Source organism: Spermophilus citellus (genome assembly GCF_964194105.1).
Source record: "Spermophilus citellus genome assembly, chromosome: 11".
NCBI lineage: Eukaryota > Metazoa > Chordata > Mammalia > Rodentia > Sciuridae > Spermophilus > Spermophilus citellus.
Genome location: NC_138192.1, coordinates 74194706 through 74214348, shown reverse-complemented (window position 1 = coordinate 74214348; position 19643 = coordinate 74194706). Strand labels below are relative to the sequence as shown.

The following is a 19643-nucleotide window of genomic DNA, read 5'->3' as shown; positions in this document are numbered from 1 at the left end:
AGGCAGAAATGTCAGCACATTCTGCAAGGTGGACCACTGTCCAGGCAGCCACCTCCCCGTGGGGTGAGGACATCTGCAGACTTGTTCAAGGAAATCAACAAATGGGTGCTAAAAGCAGTGGTGGGGGGCACTAGGAGGGGAGAATAATGAGGTACACCTGGAGGGGTGTTCAGGCCACTGAGAAAAATGGAAGGAAACACTTCAATTGGGTTGGAAAAAGAAAACAGGTCTGTTTAAGAAGGGGGAAAAACAGGGACGAGTTATCAAAAACTAGAAGAGCAACCCAAACAGGGATCAGGAATATGACCCAGGTGAAGACACATCTGGGCTGTGCAGCTTTCTCTTTTATGGGCTGCATTCTGGGTGCCATCCACATGCAGCTGTAACAGCGACTCACCTGCCTGTCTTCTTTTTAAATTTGTAATGAAAAAAAGGAGGAAAGGAAAACATCTGTGTTTGGAAGGGAGGATGCTCTATACTAAAAAGGGAAGGCACAGGGCCCCCTGTGGAGATGCTTCCATGCTCAGATGGGTCTACACTGATGGGTCTACACTGTGGGTTTCTTCCCTCTCTCAACCCCCACTGGAGCACAGAGCTCAGAGCTGGTGAGGTTTGGGGTAAGCTAATTAGGACTAAAGGGAAGATTTTGGCTGGGGTCAGCCTTTTGCTGAATGGTAAATTCAGAGAGATTTTTTTTTCAACATTTTTTCCTCTGTATTTTCTCCCCTCACCCTGCTTACACACAAGAACAGGTTTTCATTTCCTTTCCAAGAGTTATTCTGTATGAGAATTCAAGGACAGTCACCCCTACACACACTCTCTTTCTCTCTCTCTCTCTCTCTCTCTCTCTCTCTCTCTCTCTGGAATTTCCCCCAACCACTTCGTGTGTGTGTGTGTGTGTGTGTGTGTGTGTGTGTGTGTGTGTGTGTAGTGCTGGGGATTGAACCCAGGGCCTGTGCATGTGAAGCAGGCACTCTATCTACTGAGCTATATCCCCAGCCCCCAACAACTTCCTTTTATTTAGAGATCCTCCCTGAACCTGAGTAGGTGGTGAGGGGTGGACCTGTTACCCCCTTCAGAAGGTACAGTAGACCATTGGCATTCAAGAATTTAAGAGCTTAGTGACCAGAAATGCTTGATGGCCGAGTCACAATTTTGTTAGCTTGTTTGGGCCAGCAGGCTGGCCTTGAACTTGTGGGTTCAAGTGATCCTCCTGCCTCAGCCTCCAGATTAACTGGGACTACAGATGTATGCCACCAGGCCCAGCTACTGGGACACAGTTTAAAAGGAATTGCAGATATTATTTTCTAGCTCAGCACAGATTTGTAACCTGTGGCAAAATGGGGAAGGGGGAAGAAAAAAACAGAATGCAGCACCAATTTGCACTTCTAAAGTTGTAAAACTGGTGGTGTGGACAGGAGGGAGGCCCCAGCAAGTAGGATCTGAGTCTCACCACCCAGCACTCTGTTTCAAAAGGACGGTCCTTGCTTTCGCATATTGAGTAACTCTTGGAAAGGAAATGAAAACCTGGAAATGCTAATGTTTGTCTGTAATTCATCACCTACATACTCAGCACTGTATTTTACTGAAGAAATAATAAGTCGTTGAGATATTTTCTAATTTAAGAATTCAGACAAGTCTCGGGTTGATGAAAGGTCTCTCGCATACTTACATAGTCATAAGGTTCTCCTGAACACAGAGTGGATCCAAAAGAGGGAACCAATCTTAAAACAATCAGTAGAAGGGATATTCTAGATAAAACCACTGTCTGCCTAACTCAGGACACTTTCCTCCTATAAAACTGATTTTCACAATAACATAAATCATTTGGAGCTGACTGAGCAAGCTCACTTTTTAGCCCAGATGGCAAATGTCCTGCCTAGTCCTTGTGAGTAGAGCTCGTTGGCCTTCAAGTTTCATGAATAAGCTTTGCAATTGCGTTGCAGGTCCCCAGCCATGACAGCTGAGCAGGTTTCCAGGGATGCCAACCAAAACTTGAGAAATAAAACATGCATTGAGTGAACCCTGTGTGAGATCATTGTCCTGTACTAAACGCTTTACCTACATTACATCAGTGAACTCTCAGAATGACAATCTGAAGTAAGTTCTACTATTAGTCCCATTCTACATATGAGAAAATGAAGACTGAGAGATTTCCAAGATTTGGGGTAAGTTTTCCAGAGTCTTGCAGCCTAGCAGTTCTGATTCCTAAATGTGACTTCTCAAACATTAAACATTATATACCACCAAGTTATGTGGTTTGATATAACTTATAAAATCAAAGTCTGAAGCATAGTATTATTAAAAAGATTTGCCTCATCTGTCAACTGAATTTACTCTAGGATAAAGACATAGACTCCAAAAGTCCCGTAAATCATCCAGATCTCAGCAAAAAAAAAGAAAGAAAACCTGAAAAAATTTCTCCAGGTCTCAGTAAGTGCTCACTATTTGCATTCTGAAACCTCAGAAGTGCTTAGACTTATTATCTTCCTGACAAGGCCTTTTGTCAAGAATTTTTACTGCTACCAAGTGATATATTCATCCCTTAAGAAGGGTGCCTACAGCATCACCCCTCTCCAAAGCCCCTGTGGCACTGAACAGGAAAGCAAGCCTGGTATTGCAAACAGGCCTGAGCAGTCATGTTGCCTGTGTTGGAGCTGGCTGGGCTCAGGACACCCTCCCCCAACCAGGACGTGGCACCTTGGCCTTTGGAAGAGCAGAAACAGGAAGGCTACTCCTTGTTTTTTGCTTTTCTTTTCTGAAGCAGTCCATAAAGGTCATTCTCTCACGGTCTTCCCTAAGGCCTTCATATGACCAGTGTCTTATCTTATACCAGAAGGAAACAATGTCACACAGGGACACCAAGAAGGATTTAAATAAATTGCCCCTAGTGTATTAGCACAGGTCAACCTTTTTGCCTTCCAATGATACCTCTGCACAACTTTCTGTAAAAACACACAGATTGTTCCTTTGGGACTTCATTTCTGAAGGCTCTCTGTCATGTAAAACTTACATTAAATAAATGTGCATGCTTTTTTCTCAGCAATCTGTCTTTGTCATGAGGGTCTCAGTTATGTACCTTATGACGAATGAGGAAAAGACATTACTTTTTCTCCCTTACAGAGCACAGCTTCATCGAGGGTTGCTTTTTGCTCTTTTATCTTGGATAAGGATAAGACAAAGACGATTGGAGGTTGTTTTCAAAATTATTGTTGCCCTTCATATTTTGGGATGCCTTCATTTGAACTTCCAACTTACTTTCTTTCCAAGTAAAAAAGAATCTATGGTCATTTTCATCTTATCTATACATAATAATAATGTTATTATTATTTTAATGATGTAAATATACTAGAAGGCATGCTTCTCATCTGGGCAGGGCCTGAAGAGCAGCAGATAGTGCAGGAAGAGAGAAAACACAGTTGGATGGTTTGGAAGGTAGAGGAAATGTCTGGCAGGCTCCCGCAGTCAAAAATCAAATAAGGGAAAAGAGGGGAATCTGGAAGTGAGGAATACTGTACAGGAGTCTTTAATCTTTTTGCGTCATGATCTCTTTAAAAATCTGGTGGCAGCCAATAACTCCAAAATAAACATACAAACAAAACCACCCCATTTCAGTCCATCTTCATCTCTCGTGCATTCTATAATTGCAAATTTGTCCCCTTGCTAACATTTATTTGTAACCCCCATAAGTCAATGCTCACAAAGCAGTGAAAACTTTGAGTCTCCAGATGCACAAGTTTCCAACTAAAGTCAAAGAGGGTGATGTTTCAGCTCTGCTCCTATAAATGAGTGTCTATTTTTGATGTCTATTTAACTGCCTCACTTTTGCACTTATTTGTGTTTTGTTGGTGCTGTTTGAAATGGCCCCCAGGTATAATGCAGAAGCACCTGTTCACCATTCCTAAGCCCAATAAGGTTTCACGGTGCCTCATGGAAAAGGTACACGTTCCTTGAGCTTTACTTGGGCATGAGTTTTTGTGCGGTTGGCTGAGTTCCATGACACAAATGCTGCAATAGAAGTGCTCTTTTACATAAAGAAATGCTGGATATAATTAATTATTTACCAGAAATATATAGTAGAGAAGGTAGCATTAAACCAAAACATAGAAAATGAGATTATGCATTGACCTGTTGACTCTAACCAGTGTCTCTCAGGAACCTCACCCTGTATTTTTCCAAGGAGCAAATGGGTCAGTGTTTGCTGATTCAGTGACTGCAGTGACTTACAGACTAAGACTTTCAGAAATACCAAGAATTGGCTGCATTTAATATAAACAAAAGTTTAAGTGTAAGATCAGGAGACTCTGAGAACCCCTCCATGTTTTAAAAATGTGAAATAGAAAGTTCCAGAAATAAACAATTCACAAGTTTTCAATTGTGCACCATTATACATAGATTGCCATCCTTCTTGGCCCTGCACAGGATATGACTCAAATTATGTAAGTCCCTTCTAGGGGTCCACATAATCCCTGTTACATAATATTCTTTCATGAAGTAGCAAGGTTGAAAAGTAGAACATAAAAATGGATCAGAATAGCAATGTGGGTACAAAAATTATTATTAACAAAAATATCTTGATTTCCTACTATGTGCAAGTAAGTCTTTTATTCTCAGGAAAAGTAAGGATAAATATATACATATGTAAATATATCTATATTAATTTAGGGAGAATATTCAACAGTATTATGTGTGGTTGAATTGCTTATTCTTTATTAAAATTAACATTTTATGTGAAAAATAAGGAAATTCAGAGATGTGACCTGTATATTTCTCTATCAAGGTAATTATTTTGGGGGTTAATACGTAGTCTTCTCTGATCATTGGGGGATGTATCCAAAGACCCCCCAATGAATGCCTGAAACTGTAGATATTACCACAACCCATATATCATGCTTTTTCCTATACATACAAAACTATGATTAAGTTTAATTTATTTATTAGGCACATTTAGAGATTTAAACCTGTTTTAGTCAGCTTTTTCATTGCTGTGACTAAAAGATCTGACCAGCATAACTGTAGAGGAGGAAAAGTTTTATTAGGAGCTCACAGTTTCAGAAGTCTCAGTCCATGGACAGCAGGCTCCATTCCTCAGGATTCAAGATGAAGCTGAACATCATGGTGGAAGAGTGTGGCACAGGGAAGCAGCTCATATGATGATCAGAAAGCAGAGCCAGAGCTCCACTTGCCAGACACAAATATATACCCTAAAGCCAGGACCCCAATGCTCACCTCCTCCAGCCACACCCTACCTGCTTTCAATTACCACCCAATTAATCCCATTAGGTGATTAATTCACTAATTGGTTAAGTCTCTCATAACCCAACCATTTCTCCTCTGAACCTTCTTGCGTTGTCTCACACATGAGCTTTTGGGGGATACCTCATATCCAAACCATAACAAACCCAGAATTAATAATAAAATTGAGTAATTATGACAATATACTTTAAAAAATGATTACTCCTGTCTTTTCACTTAAAGGAAGTATTTTACAACTTCTCCTGGGCATATTCAAATTCCAAACATCCCACTACTCATGCTTTGGAGCTATTAGGTTAAAATAAAGGTTACTTGAACACAAATCCTGATTCAATTACTGTGATACCATGACAGTTGATCTGATAACTGAGGTAACTACCAAGTACCTAATGTGCAAGTAGAATATACTGTATGGAAACATTGGACCAAGGGATGATTCACATCCTGAGCAGAACCAAGAGGGATGGCCTACTGCTTAGAATGGTGCACAATTTAACACTTATGAATTGTTCATTTCTGAATACTCCATTTCATGTTTTTTGACCATGGTTAACTAAAAGTAACTGAAATCATGGAAAGCTAAACCATAAATCAGGGGGATTACTGTATATGCAATGAGTATCAACCAGGCAGCCCTGGATATCCTGGCTAACCATTAGCTGGTAGGGCAGAATTGTTAAAAAAAAAAAAAACATAATTTACAGCTGGATATTTATGAACCCTCTAACCCCTTACACACACACACCCAGACAAAGTATACAACTCATGTTTCAGAGAGCAGAGTAGAACAATAGGAAAGAGTTAGATTTTTTTCCTCCATGCTGATTTTATTTTATCTCTGTTATCCTCCTCTGCAGGCTGTTGATAGTCTCAAGGACATGTGTTTTATCTCTTTCAAGGTGGATTTTATTTTCAGTTGTCATTATCTTGTATCTTAAGTGATCTTTCTGAGAATCACAATCGTATAGATTCTATGAGGTTCTTTTTTTTTTTTTTTCAAATTTCCTAATACCCGATTTCCCATATAGATTCAAACTCTCTACCATACTACCAGACCGCCCAGACAGTGGGCTGAATGAAGGGAACTAACGCCATCCACGGCAGCTTTATCTGCAGGGTAGGAACAACCGCTCTCCCCGACACCCACACATCATTGGTGTGAATTTTCTGCTCACCTTAGCTCTCCCAGAACTGAAATGTGGAGGCAAAGATCTTGAGGCTGCTATTATCTTGGCTCTTGACTGGGCCAAATTACCTGAGCAAAAAAAAAGATAAAAAACTTAAATTGAAGGAAAAGTGAAGGAAAAGTTAAGGAAACTCGATCATGAGTGAATTCTCCCTTTGTGTTTTTATCTTTTTAAAAAAACTTTTCAAATGATCTATTTGAAAAAATTTGAATTTTGTAACATCAATTATATCAATTATAATAATTACCTTTAGATTGTAAGTAATTTTAAATAATTTATAAAATAAATTGCATTTACATTAGTTTTACAAGCAACAAAAGTATCTAATTTACAAACATAGAAGGAAATTACTTCAACATAATAAAGAATATATATGAAAAGCCTACACCTAATATCATGCTCAACAGTGAAAAAGTGCCAGCTTTTCTTCTAAGATCAGGAAGGTCTAAGTAGTACACTCACTACTTCTATTTAACAAAATACTAGAAGTCCTAACTAGAAGAATTAGGCAAGAAAAAGAAAGAAAATCACCTAAATCAGAAAATAAGTAAAATTATTCAAGATTATGTCATCAGAGATAACATAATCTTATGGAAACCCTGAAGAGTCCACATTAAGAAGATAATGTGGCTGGGGATGCTGCTCCGGCGGTATAGCGCACTCGCCTGGCATGCGCAGGGTGCTGGGTTCGGTCCTCAACACCACATAAAAATAAAATAAAGATATTAAAAAAAAACAGAGACAGAAATACCTTTAAAAAAAGAAGATAATGTCAGCACTAATAAATGAATTTAACAAATATGCTTTATAGAAAATCAGCCTACAAAAATCAGTCATATTGCTCTACAATAACAATAGACTAAATGAAAAAATTAAGAAAATAATTAAATTTACAATAACATAAAAAAGAATATAATACTTAAGCATAAATTTAATCAAACTGCAAATTCAATATGATCCCTACCAAAACTTCAATGATATTTTTGCAGAAATAGAGAAAAAAAATCCCAAAATTTGTTTGGAACCACAAAGGGTCTCAAAAGCTGAAATGATCTTGAGAAAGATAAAAACTGGAGGCTTCACATTTCCTGACTTCAAAACACATTATAAAGCTATAGTAATCAACACAGTATGGTACTAGCATAAAGACAGACACATAGACCAATGAAACAGAGTGCCCAGAAATAAACTCACATATCTATGACCACATATCTATGATCCTTGACAAGGGTGCTGAGACTGTAGTCTGCATGCTAAGGAATGAAAATGAATTCTTATATTATACACAGAAATAAATTAAAGATGAATTAAAGACTTAAGCATGAGGCTGGACACAATAAAATTCCTAGAAGAAAACAAAGAAGAGAAGCCTCATGACACTGGTCTTGGCGATGAGATTTTGGGTATGACACTAACAACGCAAGCAACAATAGACGAGTTAGGCTACATGAAAGCAATGCTTTTGTGCAGCCAAAGCAAAATCTACAGGGTGGGAGAAAACATTTGCAAGCCACATATCAGATTGGGGTAAATATTCAAAAGACATAGGCACACCTACAATTCAATAGCAAAAAAAAAGGTAACCCAATTAAAATATGGGCAAAGGAATTGCATAGACATATCTCCACAGAAAGCATATATGGCCTCAAAGGTATGTGAAAAGATGTTCAATATCCTAATACTAGGGAAATTAAAATCAATTCACAATGAAATATTACATTGTGGCTGTTAAGATAGCCAGTTATAAAAATAAAGCTTAAAAAATAGAAAATTACAAATGTTGAAGGTGTGGGAAAAAAATGAACCTTTTACACTATTGGTTTAGAAAACATACTATGGCAGTTTTTCAAAATTTAATAAGAGATCTACCAAATTATCCAGAAATCTCACTTGAATATTTATCTCAAATCATTGAGAACAGGATCTTGAAGAGAGATTCACACCCCATATGCATTGCACCATTATTCACTATTATGCAGAGGTGGAAACAAATAAGTGTTCCTTATCAGATGAATGGATAGAGGAAAATGTGGCATACACATACAATGGAATATTATTCAGCCTTAAAAAAGAACATGGATAATCTGAAAGCTTTAGATTTATTTCAGTGAAATAAACCCATCACAGAAAAACAAATATTTCATGACTCCACTCAGATGAGGTATATGAGGTCGTCAAACTCGCAAAAACTGAGAATAGAATGCTGACTGCCAGGGGCTAGGGCGAGAGGAAATGGGAATTGATGTGTGCTGAGTACAGAGTACAGTCATGCAGGCTTTAGAGACCTGCTTACAACAACACACATGTGGTTAAGGATATTGCACACTTAATAATACGCTAGGAAGGGAGATTTCATGCTATGTGATTTTTACTACCAAAAAAAAAAAACCAGAGCCTGGCTACTCATTGAAAGATATGAATATGAATATGAATATGATTATGAATAAAAAAGATGCTGGTGGGAATTTTCCCATTAAGAAGCTGACTGACAGGGAAGGCCACTGTGAAGATTTGAGACAGGGGCACTGATTCTCAGATGAAGTAGTAAGGGTCCTGTAGGGGAGGAAAAAAGACTTTTCTCCTCAGCCATCCTAGTTTCATGGCTGAGGCCGCCAGAACAAATGAAAAACATGCAAATGTAAGTAACATAAGTTTTACAAAACACTGGGAGACTTAATAAAGAAGTGAAATAGAAAGTGTGAAGAAATATGCTAGAAAAAAGAATATGCTCTAATAGTGTAGGTCAAACATCCCTAATCTGAAATTCCAAAATTCAAATGCTCCTAAACCTGAAATTTTTGAGGCTGATCTGATGCTACAAGTTGAGAATCTGCCCCCTTAAACTTTGTTCCATGCACAAAGTTGTTGTTGAGATTATTATTATTGTTACTGATGCTAGGGATTGAGACCAGGGCCTGGCAAATGTTAAGCATGGGTTCTACCACTGAGCCCCATGCACAAAATTATTTAAATTTATCGTGTAAAAAAGAGGGTGGGGTTGGAGTTCAAAAGGTAGAGTGTTTACCTAGCATGTGCAAGACTCTGGGTTCAATCCCTTGCACCATACACTCACACACACACACATACACACACTCACACACACACACATACAAATATATATACATATGTAAAATATTTATCATAAACATATAAACATATTCTACATTATAATATTTATATCATGTGTATATTGACATGAATACATATATATCACTATATTTATATCATTCATATTAATACCTACATATATCAGTATAAATTCATTATTATATAAGTATATGTGACATACAAATATACATACATAATATAAAATTACCTCCACACCATTTGAATGAGGTTTTTGTGAAACATGAATGAATTTTGTCTTTAGACTTGGGTCCCATGCCCAAGGTATCTCGTTATGCATATGCAAATATTCACAAGTTAAAAAAATAAACATTCAAAATCTTAAACATGTCTGGTCCCAAGCATTTTGGATAAGGGATATTCAATCTATATACAACTATTTGTTGTGAACAATTGACATAGATCTCAAAGCAAGAATAGAAAGCAAGAGAAGGCCAGAGAATCTCACTGAGTAGTCAAATAAAAGAGAGAGAGAGAGAGAGAGAGAGAGAGAGAGAGAGAGAGAGAGAGAGAAATGAAGGGTGCTGCTGCTTTTACCTTTGAAGGCTCAGAGTGTCCTCTCAGACTCTCTTCTCCCCTCCTGGCTACCACCTACCCTTTATCAGACCAAGTGTGTGAAGAGATTTGTTTGCATTTTTACCCACAGTGTCATTTGATTCTGAAGCAAAATAAAAAGTTGTCAAAGAAAGGAAATGCTGCAATTTTTGCATATGCAAGATGCTCGAGATTTCAAAGTTTTAGCGAGTCTAGCACAAAGATGTCCAAATGTTTTCTCTGGCGATATCTTCAGAGGCTAAACTGTGATTAATAGCCCAGAAAGAACCCTTTGAAGCGGGATTGGTGACATCAAAGTCGTAATCCAGGGGTGGCAGGAGCTCTATAATGAGTGGGAAGCATTTTAACACATTTCAAAGGATTTACAGCATGAATAAACAATAGACCTCAGCAGATGCGCCACACACACCTTCCAGAAACATAACCTATAAGAAGTTTCCATTTTAATTTAAATGTAAATACAGTGTTCACACTCCTTTCAAATGTTAAGCATCCTCCCTGCTTCACCCCCAGATAGCCTCTTCCTGGCTAAGCACTCCTCCTGGCCCAGAACCCCCTCCTCCTACAATTCTCAGAAATTGTGACTGTATCTGTGGAAAGAGAACACGGAAGTCAGAGGCCTCTGGTGGAATTTACATCCTATGCAAGGAACTGGGTTAAGAGAATCTGAAAGGGAGCTTACAGGCAATCCCACATGATTTCCCTGCTTCCATCTTAAAGAGAAAGAGATAGGGGATCTGAAGACAGAGCTGGTGCTTCTAAAAGATGGCAATTTCCCACCTTCTTCCTAAGATTTTCATCTCTGGGGAAACACTTGGCACCGTCATTTTATCTTTAGTTGTTTCTTAAAAATTGCCCCCAAATGTTGGACTGTTGTTTTAAATAATCTAGGATTGACTTTAGTCTCCCTCTGCTGCCCCCTCTGGGCTGACTGCAGGGCACTGGTGAGTAGATAGACATTCATTTGGGAAATAGTCCTATTCTCTCTCCAAACAAGAAATACTAATTTATGATTGCACAGTAATGCTGAAATGTCAAAAAAAGATGTTTCAAATTGCTACAAATACAAGGAGTTGTAAAAAAAAATTCAAATCTTCAGGTCATGTTATAAGATTAAGTCATCTAAGTAGACTGGAGGATTAAAACTTTTACCTCACAGTTAGCTTAGATACCAAGAATGGACATCATATCTTATTGTCCACATTATAATAACTATAATACTACTCCTGCCTCCATTAGTATCATTAGCATGAACTTTTTTTTTTGGCGGGGGGGGGGGGGGGGAGGGGGGAGGTCGTGGGGTGGGGGAGAGTGTCCTGCCCAGGCAAATAATGATTATTCACTTCCTGAAAGACTCAACAACTCTTTCATAGAAAGTGTCATCTATGACTTAAAAATTTTTTTTAAAAAAAGAAAAAGAAAGTGTCAACTGTTAGTTGATGCACTGTGGTTCTATGAATCCTTCTTTCAAACCCCTCGCCTTCCTGATTCCAGCAATCCTGGACTGCAATAGTGTGATCCTTACCCAATCCTAATCAAAGGCGCTCACTATGAAAGACCTGCCTAAATCAAAAGGGGCTGTGAAGGGAAGGAATCAAGAAAATATGAGAGAGTTGGTAATGTAGTTTTCTTTCTCAAAAAATTCTGACTTTGGCTTCCTTTCTCCAAGGCACTGGCAAAAGTCTGAGAGGTGGTCTCCCTCGCTGCTGTAAGCAAAAAACTGTGCTTTGTCTCATAGAGAGGTTGGGTTAGGACAGACCTATGCCATAATAATACTTGCAGTGGTTGAAATATTGTGGCTAGCAAAATGCAAGGTGTTTAATTCAATAGCTCTATTAAAACACATTATAGAGCCAGGCAGTTCCCAGCAGCTCAGAAGCTAAGGCAGGAGGATCATGAGCTCAAAGCCAGCCTTAGCAATTTAGCGAAGCCCTGTCTGTAAATAAAATATTAAAAGGACTTGGAGATGTGGCTCAGGGGTTAAGTGCCCCTTGGCTCAATTTCCTGTACCCAAAAAAAAAAAAAAAAAAAAAAAAAAAACCCAAAAAACAAAATCACACTATAGAATTTTGCATGTTAAAAAAATTTTTAGTTCATCTTTACATAACCATCTATCCTAAATCTATAACAAGGACTTGCTCATATTTGATATTAAAGAAACTTAAGATAGCCATAAAATATGACAGAGCTGCAGGAGGCCAACTAGAAGAAAATGTATGATGTTAGATTTCTGTCTTGCCGTGTTTACTTTTCCTCCTGACACTTATCTGTGGCTCTAAGGGTTAATGTTAATAAGTGGGCAGAGCCGGGTGGAAGAGTTCCCAGTCCACATGGACACAGCCTAATCTCTCATGACAAGAACAAGGATGATTTATACAGAGAAAAGGGGGCTGTGGTTTTGTGAAGGAAGGAATCAAGAATACATAAGAGGGCTGGTGATATAACTTGGTGGTAGAAGGCTTGCCTGGCATGTTCCAGGGGTCCTGGGGTCTAGCTTCAGCACAGTGGGGGAGGGGGAATAACCCTTTCTCCCATCTGTTCTATTAAAGGAAGAAATGCACAGATAACAAGTCCATTCTTTTCTAAATACATAACTTTGCTTTTATCATGCACGTGGGAAATTTAAAGACCAAAGAAACACCTTCTCCATTTTGGTATTGCTTTCTAATTGGCAGTTGTAAGGAATTGCTACATAATTACCACATCCAAACTATCTGCTTGAAGGATTATTATTATTATTAAGAAAATAAATAATATCTTAAAAGATTTGAGACCCAGAAATCTCAAATTACAAAGCTGGAGAAAAACTAGTGATTTTTTCCTCCCTCCTTAAGCCTTAAAACTTATAAATAGCATGTCAGCCCAGCAAACAATTGGTCTAGTCCCAGACTGTTACCAGGAGGTAAGCAGGTTTTCTTTCCTGACACAGTAAATAGTGAATTGCTGTTTTCTGTATCTTTTTGCTACAACAGCAGAAGTTGCCAGTTCAGTCTGCCTTAATGACAAGAATTTCCTCTTAGAACCAAATGAAGGATGTTCATCCCCTTCTTTAATCTTATTGTTTTGTTTTATTTTAGTTTTAATCTATTATTGGAACCAGAGTTGTTTTACCACTGAGCTACATTTCCAGTCTTTTTATTTTTTGTTTTGAGCTAGGGTCTTTCTGGGACTTTATTAATCGCTAAGGCTGGCCTTGAACTTAAAATCCTCCTGCCTCAGTCTCCCAAATCAATTGAATTACAGGCATGCACCACCATGCCTAAATCATCCCTTGATTGATTGATTTTGGTGGTGTTTTCTTGGGAAAACATGGCTGCCACAGGACATAATGGATGATCACAAATGTACTATAGCCTAGACTGCTGACATCTGCCTAACATCTACCCAGAAGACCTGACTCATTCCAACAAATGAAAAGAAATCCATATATCCATATCTGTCAGCATCCACGTATCACTGAGGTACACAAATGGTATATTCCAATGTCAGAGCAACAATATTTGTAAAAAAAAATATATATATATTAAGGGTCTCCTATGAGTCCTTCTTTTTTCTGGAATTGAACCTAGGGGTACTCTAACACTGAGTTAAAGGTTTTTTTCTGTTTTGTTTTTTTATCTTAAGACAGGTCCTTGCTAAGTTGCCCAGGCTGGCCTCAAACTTGCAATCCTCATGTCTCAGTCTCCTGAGAAGCTGGAATTATAAGTGTGTATCACCACACCCAGCTGCTTCTGTGGATCTTACAAAGATGAATAAAATAGTCCCCCCCACACAGGGAGGGATAGCCTAGAGAAACTGTTAAGGGGAAGGAGACAGGACTTTAAAACAATTCATTGCAATTTGGAGCAGAAAGTATTCTAATAAAACTCTAAATAAAATGACACAACAGAAGGTAAGATTTCCTGAGAATAAGAAAAGACCTTGAAGAGTTGGCAATGGACTACAAAGCTACACTTTGAAGACTTAACAGGAGTTTGACAGGAGAGGGAATAGATTTTATTTGAAAGACCTGAGCAAGAAAGGTGCAGAGTGACAATCTGTAAGTTCCAGAGGGTTCCAGAGAGGTTGTATGGCAAAATCCCAGGAAGCATCTCATTTTAAAACTATAGACATTTAATAATAACATTAAAATATTCATTATTTTACCCTTGTAAGCATAAACACAAGCAATTCCTTATCAATGAAAATAGTGGGCAGTTTGGTGGGGGGAAGAAATCACAGAAAAGGAAGAGTTTGCTTAGGCATCATAAATCACTTGTGGAACCATAAACAAAAGCTTTGCTTCACTCTTCCAATGACCTTTAGGCGCAATGTCCATTCATTGTGTAGGTAAAGGTAAGTGGTTTGTCTAAAGCTACTAGGGCACTCGTGCCAGTTAATTTGTATACAGTGCTGATGATTTCAAAATCTTCAGTCAAATCTTGTGAGTTAGGTAGTTACACATAAAGAAGCGACATTTCATATCCCAAGACTAGCATCCTAAGTAAAATGTCCAGGCAGGAGAGAATAAATATTACTGAAGATATATATATTAAAAAAACTATCCCTAAAAATTCTGCTTAACACACCTTACCTATTGATAGGGGGAGGGGGGTGAATACCACGACTCCCCCAAACATCTATGCATCCTATGTTTTCAATTAAGACACCAAGAGCTACATGAAGCTTCAGAAAACAAGATAGTGTTAGCTTCCCATTATGCAGGTTGGCAATTAAGTGCCTGGAAATGTAAACACTACCTTGGACCTCCATCTTTAGCATGGAAGCAATGGAAAGAACCCTAGACTTGAAACTGAGAAACAGATTCTTATCTCAGTCCTGCCATCGACTTAAGGTCCCGCTTGTAGCTTGTATTACATGTCACAGGGGAGTTTGAGTAAATCGGTGTTTTCTGCTCATGTACCATAGCATTCTGCCTTGTGGCCGGAGTGCACACATTTTGGGTCTGCACAACTTTATCTAGATCAAGGTTGGGGGTATGGTGTCAAGAAGGGTGGAATCTGTGGGAGGGAACTTCAAGGAACAACATAAGGTCATTCTGCTGCCAAACAAAGATTGTGTAGCACCTGAGGCCAGGACATGTGGGAGCTTTACTTGGTTGTAAATGAGAGGGTTAGTTAAAGCAGTAAACAGTACTTCTGAAAAAGCAACATCATGCTGAACAACAAGCAAACTAGTGAGGGTAATAACTGTTGGTGCCGCAGGGCACGGTGCTGCATGCATAATCCCAGCAAGGCTGAGGCCGGGATTGACAGTTCAAGGCCAACCTGGGCAATTTAGTGAGAGCCTGTCTCAAAACAAAAAATAAATAAATAAATAAATAAAAGAGGCTGCATATGTAGCTCAGTGGTAGAGTACCCCGGGGTTCCATCCCCAGTACTAAAAAAACCCAAAAATTGTGGATGCAAATTGGAATTTAAAAAAAACAGTTGAGTAATGGAGTAATGATAGGCTTCTATTCAGCTCTGAAATTCTATCTATGGTTGTGAAAAATATTCTGAAAGACCCCTGAGATGAGGGTAATAAGAAAAAATAGAGAAAATAAAACTAAAATCTGCAGAATGTATTATTTCTTAGCCTTTAGATAGGTGACAGAAGGGGAGGGGCTTATATAAATTGAGAAAACTTGGATAATGGTTTTGCTGAGAAAATGTAGATGGTTTTACCAAGGCCTGGATATTTGATTTGTCAATGGTCTCGTCACAGCTGACCAGGAGCAAGCAGTAATGCTGTTTCTATGGTCTCTCCGGCTATTATACCTCATCCCTCACTTTGCTATGGTGGCTAAAATGAATTTATTCAGCTTTCTAATTTTTATGTCTTTCCTGTTCCTTAGCACTTGAGGAAGGGGACACAGGTTTAGTTTTTGCTTCCTCTTAAAAATGTTTTTAAGATAAATGAATTCAAGGTTTGCATCTTCAACAATAGATACTTCATAGTATCTATTCTCCTAGTAAAAATTATGCCTCTTTCAATTTGGATATTAGCAAATATTAGCCATTTTTAAAAATTGAGTACTTATGCAAAGATAACTGCCAATTATATGATCCTTTTTTTCTACTGAATCCCTGAAAGCAGCCCAAATTTGCTTTGGATCTTTAGGTCAAGTTTAATTTTAACATTTATCAGTTCTTCTGCTTCATACCTAGGAAAGACAACTCCATATCATTAACTCCTTTATAAAAGTGCCTAGTATGAGATACAGGTATATATCCTTGAGAAAAACTACAGCAACTTGAGAATCCAGAAGTCAGAAGTAGCACACTGAGAAAGGCAGCATTCTACAGAAAACAAAACTGGCAACATGCCTAATTAACCAGCATCATTCATAGCTACAAAGCCAGTGGTTTCCCATTTACTTTGGAGGCTAAGGCAGGAGAATCTCTAAATTCATAGCCAGCCTAGGCAACTTAGCAAGACTCTGTCTCAAAATAAAAAGGGTTGGGGATATAGCTCAGAGTTAGAACACTTGTCTAGCATGCACAAAGCCCAGGAGAAAAAAAAAATCGATTACAACCTAAGTCCATAAGATAAGACTTTAGAAAGTTTTAAAACTCAGTTATTCTGAATACTATATCACAATTCTATAAAACCAAGTTCTCAGAAAAGTGAGCCCATACTTGAGAAATAATGTAACTTTTATTTTTTAAAAGTTACATTAACTTGGGCTGAGGGTTGTAGCTCAGCGGTAGAGCATTCGCCTATCGCATACGAGGCCCTGGGTTCGATCCTCAGCACCACATATAAATAAATAAAAAGAAAAGTATTGTGTCCAACTACAAATAAAAATAAATATTTAAAAAAAGTTGCATTAACTTGGTTTCTTTTTTTTTTCTTCTTCTTTTTTTTTTTTTTTGGTGGGGGGGGGCGCGGATAGGGTACTGAGAATTGAACCCAGGGACATTTTATCACTGAGCTACATTCCCAGTCCTTTTTTATTTTTCATTTTGAGACAGGTCTCACTAAGTCTTGCTAAGTTGCTGAGGCTGGCCCCAATTTTGTGATCCTCTGGCTCCAGCCTCAAAGTTGCTGGGTTTACAGTCTTAGACCATTGCTTGCACTTCATTCACTAACATACCTACAAGATTCAGTGAAAGAAGACTTTCTAGGCACTTTGTGAATTGGTAAACAAACAAAAAACCAAACACACACTTCTCTCTCTCTCTTTCCCTCTCTTTCTGGGTGATATATCAATAAATAGATACACTCATGCACTCTGTACAAATATATAGTATACGAGAAAACTTATCTTCTGTCCCTTCATATCTATAAGGTATGAGAAATGTGTGTGCATGGCTGTCCAGAAAACCTCTGGCAGTGTAGGATGTATAGAGTACAAGTCTTATAGCAGGTGCTGATTTTTAAAAATTTCTAAAGACTTATCTTACAGATTTAGGATGTAATTAATTACTGTCTCCACCCCTCCCTCCACCCCTCAGGCCTTGTGCATGCTTGGCAAGTGTTCCACATCTGAGCTATATCCCCAGTCCATTTTAATTTGGGACAGGATCTTACATCACGCATAGGCTGGCCATGAATTTAATGATCCTGCTGCCTCAGCCTCCCAAATAGCTGGGACTATAGGTGTATGTCACTGCATGGGTCTCTGATTAAAACCTATTGAGGCCAGCAAAAAATTATTTATCTGAAGAAGGTATTCTACAAGCGCCACAACTGTCTGCTAATTCTCCAGTTGCAGCTCTATGCACTCATGTCAGGATTCTATCAAGTCAAGCTACCTTATATTGGTATTAACCTCTAAATGGTACATGGATTCCTTTTAGAAGTCTCAAGCTCTTGGAAGCCAGGCACCAAGTATCTATTTCTTTTCCCATTTATTAATTAAAAAAATATTTCTTCAGGGCTGGGGATGTAGCTTAGTGGTAAAGCACTTGCCTAATATCCTTGAGGCCCTGGGTTCAATCTCTAGCACCACCAAAAACAAAAACTTTCAGCACCTGCTATAAGACACTACACTATACTACACATGATACTAAAGAATAAAAAGTTCATTAAAGACACTATGATGCCCAAGAATCTTTAAAATTATTTCTACCCTTGCCTCCTAGAGATGGATCATATCCACCAGCTCTTCACAAACTTCAGTATGACAGATTCTTCTTTCAGTCATCCAAGACCACTTATGGCTCATTATTCCGAGAAGCTAAGCAATCGTGAGCCATTTTGCAAAGTTAGTGCAGCACCCTGATGAGTAATACATTTCTGGTTTAAATATTTCAGACAATGTCTCATCAAAGCCAAACGATGCAATATTGAAAGCTACCCATGAATCTTATTAACACTGTGCCTTTGACTCCCCCTTGGATCTTAAGTGTTCCGAGGACAGGAACTAAGTCTACTCTATTTACCTGTCCCTAGTACTAAGCATTCAAGAAATATGAGTCAATGAATTGTGTTGCAATACATTTTTTATTTAACATGACATCCAAAGCTCTCTAGGAGCAGGCACTAGCTTACCTCATTTTTCTTCATGTTTCCTAAATTCTTAGTTGATCTCTAGGCATGCTCTGATTCTTTCATAGTTCAGACTCTTGGCTCAAGGTATTTGATGCCTAGATTTCAGAGGGTCAGTGAGTGATTGAGAACTGAATTTTGAAGTCAAAACACCTGGGATTTGTCTCAGTTCTGCCACTTGTTAGGAAGTCCTGGACAACTTATTTGCCTTTTTACTGTCTGGGTTTCATCACCCAGACACAGAGAGCTGAGTGAATATTTACTGAGTGTTTCTGTTAAATTGATAGTTAGAGAGTTTCAGTGGCAGTGGAGATGCAGGTGCTGATGGTGCAGGGAATTTACCTGGAGCCATGTGGAACCTCTGGAGATCTTGGTTGGGAGGAATTCTAGTTGAAGCTAAGTCACTTGACTCTGCTTACTGACCATCCCTTCATCATATATTTTGGGCTTTACAAAAACTGCTATTAATTAAAGTTTCTGGTTAATCAGAGATTTTACAGACTTATCCAATTTTCTATTGCCTAGAGTCTCATTAAATGTTGATTTGGGTGACTAGAGGGAAAAGTAAATAAGTTGAGGATTTAAGGCTTGAGAGTTTGTTTTATTTTTTCCTGGTTATCTTCTTAAGATATTAATAAATTAATAAACTGTGATCCTGGGGATTTTGAACCCAGTTATCCTTTGCCACTAAGCTGCATAGCCAGCCCCCACCTTTTTTGTTTATTTAATTTTATTTTGAGACAAAGGTTTACTAAGTTGCTGAGGCTGGCCTCAAACTTTTGATTCTCCTGCCTCAGCCTCCAGAGTTGCTGGGATTACAGGTGTGCGCCTCCCCATATCTGACTTTTTAAGGTATTAAGACATGAACATCATAAAAATCTCAACAAAGAGTGAGAGAAAAAGGGGGAAGGTGACCCATAGTAATGTATAATTTTATCTATTGCTTTTTAAAAAATCAGAGATCAAGAAAATAAATGTAGAAATCCATTTATTTTGTCCCATATCTGTTCCTCTGCTCCAGGTCAGAATAGATACTAACATTTG

The 19643-nt window shown here is 38.3% G+C and overlaps 1 protein-coding gene across 1 annotated transcript in view; it reads right to left on the bottom strand.

The window, feature by feature from the left end:
- Positions 1-19643, bottom strand: part of MYO3B (myosin IIIB) — a gene marked incomplete at its 5' end in the record, with an annotated part of 464298 nt that overhangs the window by 191787 nt on the left and 252868 nt on the right. Inside the window, one exon of the mRNA XM_081260604.1 lies at positions 6432-6511. Coding sequence (XP_081116730.1) covers positions 6432-6511 — 80 coding nt within the window. The remainder of the gene's footprint in view (positions 1-6431; positions 6512-19643) is intronic.